The 16,411-nt window shown below is 45.0% G+C and overlaps 1 protein-coding gene across 3 annotated transcripts in view; it reads right to left on the bottom strand.

The window, feature by feature from the left end:
* fbn3 (fibrillin 3) overlaps nt 1–16,411 on the bottom strand; it is a 64,455-nt gene that overhangs the window by 30,532 nt on the left and 17,512 nt on the right. For all 3 annotated transcript variants that reach the window (XM_085397710.1, XM_085397711.1, XM_085397712.1), the window contains exons 5-8: nt 15,040–15,135; nt 14,582–14,677; nt 6,025–6,222; nt 3,006–3,131 (exon numbers count right to left, since the gene is read on the bottom strand). In XM_085397710.1, coding sequence (XP_085253836.1) covers nt 3,006–3,131; nt 6,025–6,222; nt 14,582–14,677; nt 15,040–15,135 — 516 coding nt within the window. The remainder of the gene's footprint in view (nt 1–3,005; nt 3,132–6,024; nt 6,223–14,581; nt 14,678–15,039; nt 15,136–16,411) is intronic.

Here is a 16,411-nt window from a genome sequence, read left to right on the forward strand (position 1 = left end):
CCTGCATCTCAGTGTGCAGCTACAGGCTGTCCTCCCCCTGCTGAAGGCCGAGGTGAGGCTGTAAAAGCCCAGGCAAATAAACCTTACGTCAGCAACAGCAAGCCAGACGTTACTCCAGCGCTTGAGGGACTGCCTGTGTGTGTGAAAGGAAACGTGTGTCACCTGAATAAATGTCTGCGAACAGCCATCGAGTCTGCTGCGTGTGCACGACTGTGTGTACACGGGAAAAACTCCCACATACATGTAGATAAGCTAGAGTGCAATATTCATTTTTTAATCTAATTGCGACTTTTATATGTGAAAACCGGAGTAAATGCATGTGAATCTGAGGGCAACAGTGAGGTCTGTGTGCAGTGATTAGGTCTCCCAGATGCTGTTAAGTGTTTCTTTGTTCAGCACTAACAGCTGGTTTTGAGCCAAAGCCTTTCCACTGTATTTATGGAAGAAAAATGAAAGGCGAGGCAGAAACAGGGTAAGGAGGGTAAAAAGCAGAGGCTGTTAAGCAGACCGAGCTCAGAAAACAACAGGTGTCCCGGTGGGTTCAGGTACTGTGTGATCAGACACCCACGACATCTCAACCGCTCCAAAACACGACTCCTCTAACAATGAAAGCTCTCATTGTGGCCGCTTGTTCAATAAAACGCTCCCACAGGATCTGGTCAGATTGTGCGGGAGATTTCACTAAACACGGGTTTCCTGCGAATCTGTGACGTACACGCCACAATTGTCCTTTTGTTTTTTACAAGCTTTGCAAACACTAAACTCTTACTCCTTCACTCTGCACGAGTCAAACAAACAAATGGCAATATAAATAATGAAATCAACAAAACAGCACGAGGGCTCGTTTTTCAACCAAATTTCAAAATAATTGAATAATAAGACCAAAAGAAGTCGTTTGCCGAACATGTTTCACACGACACACCTTATTTCAGCTGTTTTCTGAGGATAAAACCAATTTCATTGCTGTCACCTGCTATTATTATGATCATACCTACTCATATTCTGTTACTGCTTCAGTCCCAAAGGATCCCAAAGTCTCAGGCAGGCTGTTGCCAGACAGGCAGCAGGCTGCTTTCACAATAAATATGTGCTCAAATGTCTCCCAGGCCACATCAACGAGTGGTTTGAGTAATCAGATTACATTGTGTCTTGGTGGTCATCTATGCTTTCTATGATCTGATTGCCCAAGAGCAATTTTACAATGGGAAATATTTGGTGGGAACTCTTGTGGTGCTTTGACCAGCACTAAAGAAATAAAGTCATCCCACAGTTCACACGCGGCTCCTCTTCTCTCTTCTCATCGCTGCGTTCATGCTGCAGATGTCAATAAAGTTGTGGTTGTGAAACTTTAGCATCTGGTTCAAGGCTCCAGCCAGAAGTACAGAGGATGAGCGCGTATTTCAAACCAGCAGGTAGTTTCACAGTTTTCAAACAGCTCAACAAATATCACAAAACATACACAGTGTTTCTGTGCAGCTGGGCCCACAACACGTCCACAAGCTAGAGGTACAGAAGCTTGTGGACAGACAGGGAGCAACAAAAGGAAATAAGAATAAGATAAATAAAGATGAAATACGTGGGGTTAGGGTTACCCAACCCTACAACCGTCGAATAAACCCTAAAAGGAGGTGAAAGGTTGCAGTGATGCATCCTGTTGGGACGGGTGCAGAGCAAGCTGTGGTGTTCATGGTCAGTATTAGGCTAAATCATGGGTACTAGATGTTAATTCAAATTTAAGATGATCATCTGCTTATAGGTCACAAGTCACAACTACTGGAGTTCATTAGACACATTTTCAGTTTTGTGATTATTTTACCCAGGCTGCACTGCTGCACCACATATTCCCCATGGGCCAAACCCCAGTCTAACAGGCCATGCGGAGATGTGATAATTGCCAACACTTGGTGACAAAAAGCTTACAAAGAGCTGCTAAATCTAAGATTATGGGGGGTTTGTGTCCACCTTCATAAACCTTAGAACAGGGGTGTCCAACTCCAGGCCTCGAGGGCCGGCGTCCTGCAGGTTTTTGATGTGTCCTTGATCCAACACAGCTGATTGAAATGACCTCCTCAACATGTCCTGAAGTTCTCCAGAGGCCTGGGAATGAACTAATCATTTGAATCAGGTGTGTAGACCCAGGGTGAGATCTAATACCTGCAGGACACCGGCCCTCGAGGCTTTGCTAAAATCACGTCTGTGACTCTGGTAGATTCAGTGAACTCATCCGCCTCATTTCCTGCTCCATTCACGGAGACATGAATTACTTTTTGTGCGTGACGGTAACTGCCTCTCATGAATCTGAAGGTGGGAACCAAAGTTCCCAGCAAATATAAACAGTTGTGTTCGTCTGGTATCTGCTGCTGCTGTTACTCCTGCTCATGAAGCAGGACAATGATTCACACGCTGTGCACCCGCGGTCTTGTTCAGCAGAGTAAATGTCATCTGGCTCAAACAGTTTCTGTAATCCTCGGCTTCGGTCCAACAGACACAACCCCTGCCTCGCTAACTGTCCGACTGTTTAACCTGGGCATCGTTTAAATTCCACCCAATCGACACGCTGTAACGTGATCCCGCTTGTGTGCGTGCACGTGCTTCAGTGTGTTTGTGTGTATTTATGCGCACATGTCAGGACTACTTTAACTTTGGATACGTCTCCGCTTTTAAAGCGCCTGTGGAGATTTGTCGAGCCAATCCCAGCAAACCCGGAGTTATCGTAAAGTACACAGTCTCGACTGCCTCCCTGTTAAATCAACAAAATCTCATTTACTTTTAGAGGTTTTTTGTTTTTGACACGATTGTGTCCATTTAATGCGTTTGGTTAATTATCTGTAGCCACTAGATGCAGATTAGCACCATGAACTCAGGAGGAAAACAATGCCTTGCTCAAGAACGCTTAAGAAAGATAGATGGGAACTTATCTGACTTACTCGCTGCTCACTTTATTTATGCAGATTTTTTCATATAGTCGTTCTAAAATATTCCTAGCTCTTACTTAGAAGGCTTACCTTCACATTTGTGGGTGGTTTCGCTCTGACGGTGGCCAGCAGGGCATTTACATTCATAGGAGCCGACGGTATTGATGCAGTTGCCCCCAGAGCACAGCCCTGGCACTGCCTGGCACTCGTCCACATCTACAAAAAGGAAGCAAAGACACTGAAATTAATGACAAGCAAACGCACATGAGAACAAAGGTTGTAGTAATTACTGGATCCCCAAAGTTTGGGAGGCACAGCGTCTTATAAAGATGAAACCTGCACAGACTAACTTCAACAAGATGCAGCGTTCATGGTGTCAGTTAATGACAGGATCTTTTTGTGTCTGGCAAATACTCTCTCGCTGTAACTCTCCTCTGGTTTTTCTTTTTGCTAAGAGAATGAGTTAAAACAGGCAGTGACTTGGCACCGGCTGCAGAGTCTGAGACCACATCCAGAAAGACCCGCTTCAGCTCTTGCCTGAACAGGAAATGGCTTTTTAAATGTACATTTTTCCCAGCATTCAATGTGAGTCACTTTTACCAGTATTGGGAATATGTCAGTGGGCGTACTCCTTTCAACATAAAAAAATACAAATGGGAATACCTCTGATGTTGTCTGGGGCCGACCACTAAGTAGAGTCAGAGCACCGTGAGTGGCTAATCCCTCAAAAACACCGAGCAACACGAATAAATCTGCATACAATGCTGCTTTAATGGGAAACAGTTTGTTCAATCATGAGCTCTCCGTGGCACGGGCTGGGAAAGAAAGCAACTACTGGCCAACGTCCTGACGCGGAGCCTGGAGCTCAGTCCTTACATTTGGATTCAGAGTCATGTGTGCTTTGTGCTGCTGCCAGAGAGACGCTGCTCCTGGCTCTCTGGGCATTAGGTATCTTTAGTGTGTGAGTGAGTTAAAGACAAGAAAAAGACAGAAACAGATATTCTGAGAGAGATGGAAGCACAGACACAGACTCCTGGAGAGGAGTTAGTGACACATGAGCAACCTGGCAACAAAAGAAAGGAAGCTGAGGAGCTCAATGGAAATCATACTGGTTCCACATCCTTTACATTTGCCAGTTACCCCATAAATAAGACAATTATACATATAGATGAGTGAACTGTGGAATTACCATCTCATCAGACACACTCGGCCTATACTGTAAATAATTACTGCTACACGCAGCATTCATCCCAGCTGTGTTTGAGGTGATAAGCTGAATACTTACCGTAAGCATCTACCAGCACTCTGACACTTGTGTGTCTGGACTTTCTGGGCCTTGCTCTGCTCTACAAGCGATGCACTATGTCACCTGACAGAGGCGAAACTAGCAAAAACTGCATGCATCTGCACACAGCCGGCTTGAAGCTGTAAAGAAATAAAGCTGTAGCTAAACAACAAGCATCTGCATGCATCCTGTCAGTTATTAGGTTTAAGGCTCTGGCTTTAGCTGAGTTTAGCACTAAATTATATTATTTAAATTAAAGTCTACACTGTCCCACCAGGATGAAGCAACAAAGGGCCTGACTGTGATCATTCTGCAGTGGACATGACCTCCACATGAGGCAAACATGGAGAAGGCCTCAGGTTATAAGATATGCACGCAGAGGGAGTCCGGTTTTATCTGGGGGGGTGTCGATCAAAGAGGGGGACTCTCAGTTCATGTTACTGTCGCTCTGCTCGCCTGATTTTATCACTGTGTTATGTCCACACTGCATGTGTTAAAGAGCAGTAATGGCAAAGGGATCCGTGTGGATGCTTTGTGAGGGTGCAGTTCTCGGTGGAAGCAGTTTGCTGTTACTGAAAGCTGAAGACATTCCCGTTCCCTTAAGCCTCCATCCTCTGTGCAGAGATTACTTGAGGTTGCCTGAGTTCAGAAAAATGTATCTCAGTGCCCGCCCACTTCGAGTCGGCTGAATGTGATTCTTTGCTCTTTGCCTCGCTGTGACCGTGAGCGGATCCTAACCTGGGATTGGTGGATTGGACTTTTAGTTCGGAATGCCTCCGATTTTGTTTCTGTCTGTGTTTTGATTCTGTTTGTTATTCCAGCTTTCCCAGTGTTTTCCTGTCTTTCTATGATGTTTAGCATGAATCTCGTCTCTGTGTTTGGTATTCACTTCTGGTCTACTTCCTGTTTGAAGCTGAGTTTGCTGTTGTTCCTCGGTGTTTGTAACTGCCGGCACCTTGTGTTGATGGCTTTCACGTGTATTCTGCTCCCTCGTGTGTGTCGCTGTGTAACCCGTCCCCTCTTTGTCAGGTTGTTTGGTTGTGTTCCCTTTTGTGCATCCCTCCTTGTATGCATTAGCCAAAATAAAAGCCTCCTTTCATTTCATTCATTTTGTTCTCACTACATGCATTTAGTACCTCACTAGAAAACAAGCCTTCATGTGTTGTTGAGCCATCCCACAATGTTTAAAAGATCCTCCTTTTACATTATGGAGCTGCCTCTAAGTGGTTAAAGATCCTTCAAATATTCTAATGAAATGAAACTTTCTGTTTTCGTAGCTTATTAGGTTGTGGATGCACCAAATCTGGTTCACTATCAGGACAAATCGCTGGAAAAAAACAAAACAGTGTTTGAACTTTCCTCAAAGTTTTTCCCATTAGGACTGTGAAACTAATAAACTAACAGGCTGAGGCTTTATTTCCTCAGCATGTCACACATTTGCAGCAAATAGTTCAAAACAACCAAACTACGTGTCGGTCGACTCCTGTCCTTTACCGTTCGTGGCCCCGTCACGCGTGCGGCGTCACCGCTCCGGCACCGCACCGACAGCTTCAGCTAAATTAAGACCTTAACGGGAAAATACAAGCTCGTATCCGGACTCCTGTGTACATGTAAACACGCTCTGTGCTGTTATCACTAGTCTGAGGATGTTGTACAGCTGAGACGATGATGGATAAAGTGATGGTTTGGATGTTTATCGTGCTGTGTGTGCGTCTGTGTGCGTGCGTGTGTTATTATGTGTGTCCTTTTTCATCTCTGTTAACATGAAGCGGTGAAGACGTTCTGCCAGGTGTGTAGACAAGAAGAGAGAGAGCGAGGTCTGACCTTGGCAGGCTCCAGTGCGGATGTTGGGTATGAAGCCTCGTCTGCAGGGGTGGGGCTGGGCAGGACACTGCTCGCAGGGGTGGCCCCACGCTCGGCCAATGGTAGCGCAGCACAGAGTTTTGGTGCAGACGATTCCACTGAGCTGGCCCTGACACATCTGGTTGTTCACCTGGGTGAAACATGGCCCCGTCCTGTAGTCTGCAGTTTAACAGTGAGATCAATCCTTTGTTAATTGGTGGCTGACCTAATACTTCATTGATTAATGATAAAGCAGTGATTCATTTCCTGCAGCACATCTGGTGCAGGATTAAATGAAACCACACAGTACATTAATGAGACATTTCTAAATGCAGGAGGTATATTTCCTGCAAGTCTTCCTGCCTCTCTTTGTTTACTACATGTTGGTGCAACATTTTGGAGAGATGACTCGCCTTTCAAACACATGCCTGCAGTTTCGTTTCTTTAAACGTATCGAGCACTGGTTTAAAAACAAGAGGAGACAAGTTTAGGAGTCCAAGACTTTCGATAAACAACAGGAGGCTTGGTTCCACTAAAACAGGTTAGTTCAGATTTCAAGGTTTCAAACATTAGCTTATTAAATTTGCTCACATTAGGCTGTAAAAGTGGTTTCACTCAGCAGGAATTTGGCAATCTGATAAGAACAACTTCTGCGTATTTAGAGCCTCTATTAGAACCACATTCAACGGACAAACTGAAGCACGTTTCAGCTCTTTAACGAGGAGCTGACAGCAGGCTAAACAGTGGAGCTTATAATTTCCGCCACAGCTATGACTCAACCAGCTAAATAACTGCCACAGAAGAAATGAAAGGGCCTTTGAACACTTCTGTAATCTATCGTGGGGACAATGCCTTTTATTTTGGCTGTGCAAAAACACATTGCTGCTAATGACCGACACTAATGTTGTGTTTGAAATGAACACGAGCATCGCAGACGTCAGACTGATTCGTGCAGCTGTGACAAACTGAGCTCACAGGTTGCAGAGCTCCGGTTTGATCAGTTTATCATCAAACTTTACTGAGGACACCAGTGTAAGTAGTTAGCCGCACACACCCCTGGGCTTTGTTTTTGGACATGCTTGTATTTTTCTAGACATTCAGAACTACACACACATGGTAACAACGGCAAAAATAATTGCACGAGAAAAGCACTGACCACTCGTGCTGCACTGCTGCCTGCCAGTGTAAATGGCATAATCTTGTTAACTGCACTTCACAAATCAGACTCGGTGAGCTCAAGCTGAAACCATTTCAGCAACACGACGTTCGTCCCCTCAGTCACATACAGCCTAATGATTGCTTCTCTTGTGGGAGAAAGCCTATTAAGTTCTCTGCAGTGGCGCCAAACTTAATATAGCCTTCGTTAAAAGAAAAGTACGAGAGAAAAAGAAGCAGATTGTTAGATTGACTAACAATGAAATGAAAGGCTAACTGCATGGTTGGCTCGCCAAGGCTGTGACAGAGAAAGAGAGCTGCCCACTCAGCTCTGAAGGACAAAACGAGATGAAAGATTGGAGGATTCGAGAAGTGGTGGCTGTCATTCTCCAGTCTTGTTGCCCTTATTCGTTCCTTGTGCCATATGAAAGGGGATGACAGAGAATGGACCAAAAAGTAGGAGAGGCAAAAAAAAGAGCAGAAAGTAGGTCAAACTGAGCACGCAGCAGTTTGCAACTCTCACCCATCTGTCTTCGTTCTCTTTGTCTACTTTAGCTCTGTTTGTCTTTCACTCTCGTCTGCTTCCTGCTTGCCTCCCTCATCTGCTCTTTGAGCTTTCATCTTCATGTGACCTGGTGTCACATGGCCGACTGTATGTGATGCATTTTTCTCATGGTTAGCTCTAAAGCAACACAATGCATGCAAACGCCTCTGTGCACAACAGAAAACGCACATTTAATTCCAGATTAAAAGTGAATAAAACAGAAAAAGAATAAAACTGCTGGTAATTTATAATTTACATTTTTTGTCAATAAATCCAGTGCAATCAATGATAAAGGTCTAACTGATAACACTGCTCTTTATCAAAAAATACTGGTTTCTGAACAACTGTGACATAGAAGAATAGCTTCATACACACACACACACACACACACACACACACACACACACACACACACACACACACACACAGCGAGTTGAAAGACAGATAAGAGAAGCAAACAAATTCCGATTGCTTTATCCGTTAAAACCAAACTGTTTAAATTGACATTAAAAAAGAAACAAAAGGAAGAAAATCCAAATAAAAAAATAAAAGTCTGGGTCTTCCAGCCTCCTGTGTTTCATTTTGTCCCTGCATCAAAAATAAATGGACTCTCTCACGCTCAAGTCATCGAACAACACTGCATAACCAAACGCAGCGGCCAAGTTCATCAGCGTATTCGTGTCTGCTAAATTAAATATATATGCATGCACATTCTTTCTCAAGCAATGCCCCACTGTTGACGGTCTCTGACACACATTAACACACAAGAATGCGTCTGCTTGTCTGTGTACATGATGGAAAACACAACATCTGCACGAGCTGCAGCGTTTAGCCAAGCAAAGACTGGAGCAGCAATCACAGCTTAGCTGGAAAGAGTACCGGAGAATAAAGCTCTCCTGTGTGTGTGTGTGTGTGTGTGTGTGTGTGTGTGTGTGTGTGTGTGTGTGTGTGTGTGTGTGTGTGTGTGTGAGCCATGTGTTCAGGGTTTTGTTTGTCATGCACGTAAACTCGAATTTGGAAACAAAAAAATAGCCTCAAGCATTCAGCCGAGAGTTCAACACGTGTGTCAGAGCGTGATGTCATCGGTGTGTTATACATGTACGTTTAGTAGACACATGAGAGCATGAGCACTGGTTTGGACAGGAGAGAAATTAAAAATCCTGAATATGTCTGGCTGACAACATTTGGAAGCAGTTTCGTCCAATTAAAGCTCAGAAAGATGAAAAGATAAAAGCATCCTGCTATCCTCCTCACTCCTTACTCCAGTATCAAGGGACTCTGAAATCTCCTGTTTCATCCACACATGCTACGGATGCTACGTTCACTCACTCTATGCAACATAAATAATCTTCACTCTCCTGTTAGGACGGCTCGTGAACTTGCTTGTTTGTCACCAGCAGTGTGTCCGTGTATTAGCTCAGAGTCTGCTTAATGTGACTGTTGCACTTCCACCTCTGTTGGCTTATACAGTCAACCATCAAACACTGTTAACAGAATGCAAGCTTTCACATATGATCTTGTTTTATTAGTAAATCCTGTCTGGGGCTTAAAGCACTCTAGGCAAACACTTTCCCATCAACTGTCTCCAACTGTAGGATCACAAAGATGAAGAGGGCACGGGCCTGAGCACTGGGAGGAAAAGAGAGGGGAAGACAAATGGCACAAGGGAAGAAAAAAAAATCTAATTTCAGACTCATTAATAATCGCTGAAGTATTTATAAAACTCCCAGGAGGGAAAGTCTGGGAAAATAAGAAACCCAGTAGGGTTTTTTTCATGGAAATCAGGCTATTATCATTTATACATACTTGCCTATGACAGGAGTTCAACAAGTCAAATGAATAAAGCGTGTATACAAAAGCCTTTGAATGTGTATGTGCGCGTGTTTACATATCTTTGTAGGGACCAAACATTGGATGTTTACTATCCGGTCGTTAAGTGATGACGCGACGAATCCTACTTCCGGGTCTAAAGTAGTCTGCGTTTAATATGGCTTTTGTGTTGTTAACATGTTTAATGTTTTGTATTTTCTTCTATTTGATCTCAAAAAGCTCCTAAAACAGTCAGTGATCACTGTTGACCTCCCTCGGCTTTTATTACCGCTAATCATTTATTTAAGCTCAGTTTTTAAAACCTTAGGATGTAACTACAGCCCAGCCCATGCAGCAGTATATGAATGACTAACCTCGTATTGTGGATGGATTATCTCAGTTGTTCTCCTGGCTGAAGTTTGGTCCTTTTACAGCATCCTGCCATGCGATTACATTTGTTCCTGACCACCGAGAACACTCACGTTAACTTTTATCCAGTGGAAAAAAAGTTAGCTTGTTTATATTATGCTAACATAGCTGTGTCGCTAGCGGTCACGTAGCACATCATTATATACCAGCTAGCCCAACTTCAGTAACCCTACAAACGTCACTGCTGTTTAGTTTTCTGTCTTCATTTATGCTGGAAGTGATAGCAGAGCTGTACGTTTTAATTTGTTTCCAAAACCCCGCAGTCAGGACATGCTATATTGTATTTAGATAGAAGCTAGCGAGCTAACTCCCTGCTAACTTCTAACTCCGTTAAATGTCATAAATTCCGTTTTCATGGATGCCTGGATGTTAAACTCAATTGTTACACCTGGTAGAGCAGAACGCTGATCATTTTATTAAAGATGAAAGACTTTAGACAGTTTTTCAACTCTCAGTAATGCCACAGTGATCGTTTGATATATGGACCTGCAGCGGAGTTTAGACCCAGACACGGCTAGTGTCAGACTTAACAACCGGATACTCGTAGGGACCAAAGTGCCTGTCCCCACGAGTCTGAAGACATTTTTGGGACTCAAAATGAGGTTGTAGTGTCAGGCTTGCAATTAGGTTATGGTTATGGTTAGGCGTTCATTTTTGATGGTTAGGGTAAGCGGCTAGGGAAAGCACTATGCCAATTAGATGTCCCCACAGAGATATGAAAACCAGCTGTGTGTGTGCGTGCGTGTGTGTGTGTGTGTGTGTGTGTCGAGCACACGTCTGGCGGGTCTTGTGGAATTTCTGATTGCAGCGTTTTGTTTGTGTTTGTGTGTCCTTCTGCTGATGTGGATGTAAATAAATGATTCAAATGTGTGGGCTTGTTTGTTTACATGCGTGTGATTGTGAGCATGTCTGTCCGTGTCTCCCGGCCAACCATAGCAGTCTCTGTTAGTCTTATCAGTGCCATTATCAACAGGCCTGAAATCGCTCTTTTCCTTTAGCCGTAATGATTCTTTAAGGAGCCTGTTCCTTTCATTTCTTCCACACTGAAAAAGCAGCCGCTCAAACGTGACTAAATGTTTAACGCACACAAGAAAGTCCAACAACTGTGGGAGAATGGCAGAGGGAGAGATAAACCCTCAGCGTTCAAGATCTGATAGCCTTTTGCCTCAAGCAAACTGTGTAAAGGCACAGCTCACACAGCCATGCCAGTATCCAGGAGAGGCTGTGGATGCTGCACTTCCTGTTATTGTTTCTATATCGCGCCCATTGTACTGCAGCTACAGTATTTTAGTCTGCTTTAGGAAACTTGTCTAACAGTGGAACAATAATCCTCACTCTCATGAATGCAAACAGAGTCAGAGTCAGTCAAGTGGGCTCTAATCTGCATCAACAGCTGCCATTCATGAGCCGTTCTCCTTCCTCAGCAGTGGGAGAATCTTTGTAGCGTTTTTTTAAAACTGGAGCAAAACTAAATCGGTCCATTTTTCAACCAGCCAATCAGAGGCGGCCCCCGCCCACCACCACGGAGCAGCGATACTTAAATGCTGATATGAATGAGATGGATCGTTACACTTAGCGTCCCAATGAAAGCAGACACTAAAACAGCTAGTGAAACGTGACAGTCCTAATTATGTTTAATAAATACAGGATGATTTCACTCAGAACATGTAATCATAAAAAGTATCTGGATGAAGGACAGGATTGGTTACGCCAGAGTTCACAGAGTTTGCACATTTTTAGCAGTTTTCTGGCCTCTCGGCTGATATTTGCTCCTTAGTGGTTCGATTTATTTTAGCTTTTACTGCAGAAGTTTCTGCGTATGCACCATTAAAAGGCTTTCTGCAGGTCAAATTTAGCCAGGCTCCAAAGTGGCTGACTCTCGCTAAATTGTCACCGGGGGATATTTTCCACCCGTGCCTGCTCCAGCGCCCCCACACGCCCAGCGGTGCAGCCATCCTGTCCAGCCATGTTCTGTCCGCTCTTATCCAGAATCAATAGAACAGAAATAGCACAACTTCCTACAAGTCCAGCACCTCAAATGCCCCTGACGTCAACACTCGCTGATGTACAAAATTGCTCCTCTGTGATTCTTGTTATATTTGGGCTGGACTGGAGACAAACTGGCGTTTGAGACTTTATAGGTCTGCAGAGACCGACCGATTGGACCAGACCTGGAACAGAGGAGGCACAAAGTTTCAGACTCAGCTCGTTCTTACTGTGCATCATACATGAACACAAAGGATGACCACACGATTAACGTTGTGTGTTAATGTCAAGCTCATCGATGTTATGGCCAAACATTAACTCACATGACGCTGCAGGTTTCCCTGCTTGGACAGATATATGGGTACACACATTTGTATCCATCAAATAACCATGGCGACTGTACAGATGATATATGATCCCCAGACCTCGAGCGTAGGCTGTTCGCGCATAGCTGCACGAGCTCACGCTCCCCACGCCCGCCGGGGCTTCCCATGAGCCTGTCACACACGGCGTTCACCATACTGGTTGACTTTCACTCCCTCCATAATCACAGCTCATCAGCAGTCTCCTCACTGCATCACACAGTAAATCTACTGACTCATGGCGTCAGTTACACAAACTCTAAAACCGCATGCAGCCTTATGGCGAGCGCACCCGAGCACACACCAGGGACACTGTGGCCTTTTCAGGCCAAACCCAAAGTTAAAAAATTACTGCTCAGACTTGCAGGATCATTTTTGGACTTTAAATTATTGTTATGGTCAGCGTGACAACACTGCCCCATCCATCCATCCATCCATCCATCCATCATCAACCTAGCGTCATGGAGGACAACCGCTGCTCCTCAGTATCAAAAGGAGGTAGTTTTAGTAGTAAGGATGCATCTTAGGCACATCCCTTTGGAAGTTTACCGGACACGCCCAACTGGGAGGAGACCCTGGGGTAGATCCAGAACCCTGTGGAGCGATTATTTATTCGTCTGGCGTGGGAATGCCTCAGGCTCCCCCCAGGAGGTGCTGGAACGTGTTGCTGGGGTCAACAACATTTGAGATGTTTATCCTGCTGCCATCGCCACTCGACAGCTCATGGATGCATGGACTCAGAAACAAATATATATATAAAGTCATTTTGCTTTAAGGGTTTACAAAGGAAGTCAGTTAAAAATTAATTTAAACTTTAATACCTGATCTTCAACCTTCATGCCAGCAAGAAACACTCTTCATGTCTCGTAGTCATAAGATTCCCTGTTACTCTATTACTATTACTTTCAATCTGAAGCAGCTACAAGGCACCAAAAACACTTGCAAGCATTTCTCTTGTGATTTCCTTAAAGTGCGTCGGTCCCCCGACTCCTTTAACAAGGAAAACATATACCCCCCACCCCCAACAGCCTGTGTGTACACAGCTGGGGAGTCCATTTTCTCACCCCGGCCCACCCATCCTCTTCTCCTCCACCGCCCCTCTTTCTCTTGCTCTGATTTCCTACCTTGTCCCACTTCTCATCAGGAAACATGACGAGTCCATAAGGAAACTTTCCTTTCTTAGTCCTGTGGGGTTGTTTTGGTGTGTGTGTGTGTGTGTGTGTGTGTGTGGGGGGGGGGTCTTTATGACCAGATGTTGTGCTGACAAACTCAGCACTGACGGTGTTGTAGTCTCTAAGAAAACAGGAACCAAGACTTTTAACACGGTGGGAAAAGTGTTCAAAGAATCTGATTAAGCTGACAGGTCGTCCAAAAGAAGCTACACATGTACACACACACACACACACACACACACACACACACACACACACACATCTGCAGAAGCATGAAGTGATTACAGGCTGAGAAGTTATCCTGGCCAACAGCAGGTGGGAGGAAGAAAGACAAAAAGGGGAGAGGATGATGAAGGTCAACAAAAGGTAACGTGACAGAAAGTATCTGACGATTCTGTTTTTCTAACAAACTGAACAGAAACGACTGGAAATTAAGAAATCGACCACGGCGATCGTTCTGTGGACCTTGGGACTTACTTCCCTGCCATCACTCCCCACAGCACACATACCACAGGATACGGTTCAAAGCGCAGGACAAACACCCACTGTCTGTCTGAGCTATGAAGTCATCCACCTTAGAAGAGCCTGAGGTCTCACCAGCTCTGCTGATAGGAACAACACTCAGTCACAACATCAAAGCTTTCCTGGTTTGATAGCTTTCCTAACATTAGTGCATGTGCGTGGGTATGAGGGGCATTGACGAAAGACAGATCACTCCTCCAATCCAAGAGGTCCGCTCGAATTATAATACGCCAAATACACACAAACCTCTTATTTTCAGTTTTTAGCCATTTTACTCTGTTACAGTGTTAAAGTAGCTGCTGAGAATCAGTGCAGGTGTACAAACAATACCTTAATTTACCCAGATCATCTCAACAGCGTCTTTGGGCGCGAAACAAAAAGCAGGCACACAGATTATCATATCATTCAACCACAGCAAGCATAACGAGAGCAGGGTGTACTGTCTTTGTTCCTCGTGGTTTTCCCACCAAAGTCCGAGCGGGGATTCATATTTGAAGGCCTCCTCTAAGGAAGAGAATCAGTCACACAGTATAAACACAGCAATAAGGATGAGCGCTCACCTCTCTCGCACTGCGGGCCAGTGAAACCGTAGACACAGGCACATCTGTTGGGCCCGATGCAGCGCCCACCGTTCTGGCAGCCATTCTCACACACAGCTGCCCGAGACAGAGGAAAAATGGATCCAGTGAGAAATACAGACTCTCTTTAATTCTTTGTTTCTTATAGAAATGTCGCGACCGCATTCTGTCTTGTGTTTGTAATGAATGCTTCTGCTTGTACGCTCAGCAGGTAAAGACAGCAGCAACAGGCCTGTTGGCGTGAGCTTCAAATGTCCTCGCTTCTGTTCTTATGAGGTTTAAGCGTAAAACTGTGACCAAAGTTCTGCAGACTTGAAGAATATCAAACATTCTTCTAAACACACGTGGTCTGCGCAGCACACAAGACACTAATGCAAGTTACACATATGTGCATGCACAGCGCACCGCCCCGCACCCAGGCTCAGCAGTTTTGCACTCACGTTGTCCGCAGTGGTTGCCGGTGTATCCTTTTGTGCACAAGCAGGAGTCCTCGGCGCAGCTGCCTCCGTTCATACACCTGACATTACAGGACTGAACTGTAAGAGAGAGGAAAGGTTTGGCTCAGAAGGCCCATCAGCAGCTCCGTCTGAACACCTGCATTTTAATTAAATATGGATTTTACACATGTTGGTAGTTTACACATGTTTGGAGGGTTCCGATTAACATACACTGTTCAAAAACACCCCAAGCTACAAATCCGGAGCTAATCATACGGACTGGGGTTAGGCAATATGTCAGGCCAGCTGAAGGCTACAGCCAGTCAGGAATTTGCTGAAAAGAAAACTGGGGGAAGGGAGCAAAGAGAAGAGCGCACAAGAAGCAAAGAAGAAGAACAAAAGCCAACAGGGTGTGAAGAAGAGTACGAAAAAAGAGCCATAAGCAGTGTCTCTGTAAAAACCTTCCAGGCTGTCAGACTGCTTTGGTCGAGAGGGTCAATGTGACGATCTCGAACACGTAGGAGCAGCTTCCTTTAGAGCAGCTAATTGGCGCTCCTGGCCGACAGGCAGCTTCTGCTGAGCCAGCTTTTGACTGAACGTAGCAAAGCAGAGACGCCGACGTTGATTTTATTGTCCTTTAGTCCTCCTTCCCCTATAAACTCTGTGCCTTTCATGCTCTTCTGTTTTTATCTGAATCTTAAGTTCAACATTAATTTCCTCTCTCTTCCCTCCATCTGTCTGTGCGCGTCTGTCTCTCTTTAACATTTCTGGCATGCAGCGCTCTGCAGCAGAGGGGAAATGACTGAGCTTCCCCAGAGCTGACTTTGTCTAATGAGACTTTCTGAGTTTGCACACTTGCCAACAGGAGGTATTTCAGCCACTATAATCCACCCACTTACTCTGACTGTACCCAAACACACTAACTATGCCTTGTGTGAATCATAATGAAGGAATACGCTCTGAGGTAGCTTTTCATTTTGAGATTCCTGCCTTACTGGAAACTCGCGCAGCACCAAGTTTTAGTGTACATGAGTCAAAGCACAATGGCACGAATCCTTGGATCTGGATCCTGTGCAGTTTTGGAAAATGTAAGGCGAGGTATTTTTCACAGGAATGGTTTACAAAGCTCTCTCTCACCCGTCTCACTAAAAAAGCCCTTTGCATAGCGGCTGATCCCACGCACCCAATGCAAAGCTTCTTCAAGCTGCTGCCGTCAGGGAGGAGACTGCGGCGTCTCCAGGCCAGGACCAGCAGACTGAAGGACAGCTTCATCCATCAGGCTGTCAGGAAGCTAAACTCCCTCCCGATTCTGCCCCCCTCTCCCCTCTTCTCCACCACGGTCTCACTGAACTCTGTCACACACACACACACACTC

This window comes from Rhamphochromis longiceps, linkage group LG23, assembly GCF_057381845.1.
Source record: "Rhamphochromis longiceps isolate RC_006_pf linkage group LG23, R_longiceps_female_GT1.1, whole genome shotgun sequence".
In the NCBI taxonomy this organism is placed as follows: Eukaryota; Metazoa; Chordata; class Actinopteri; order Cichliformes; family Cichlidae; genus Rhamphochromis; species Rhamphochromis longiceps.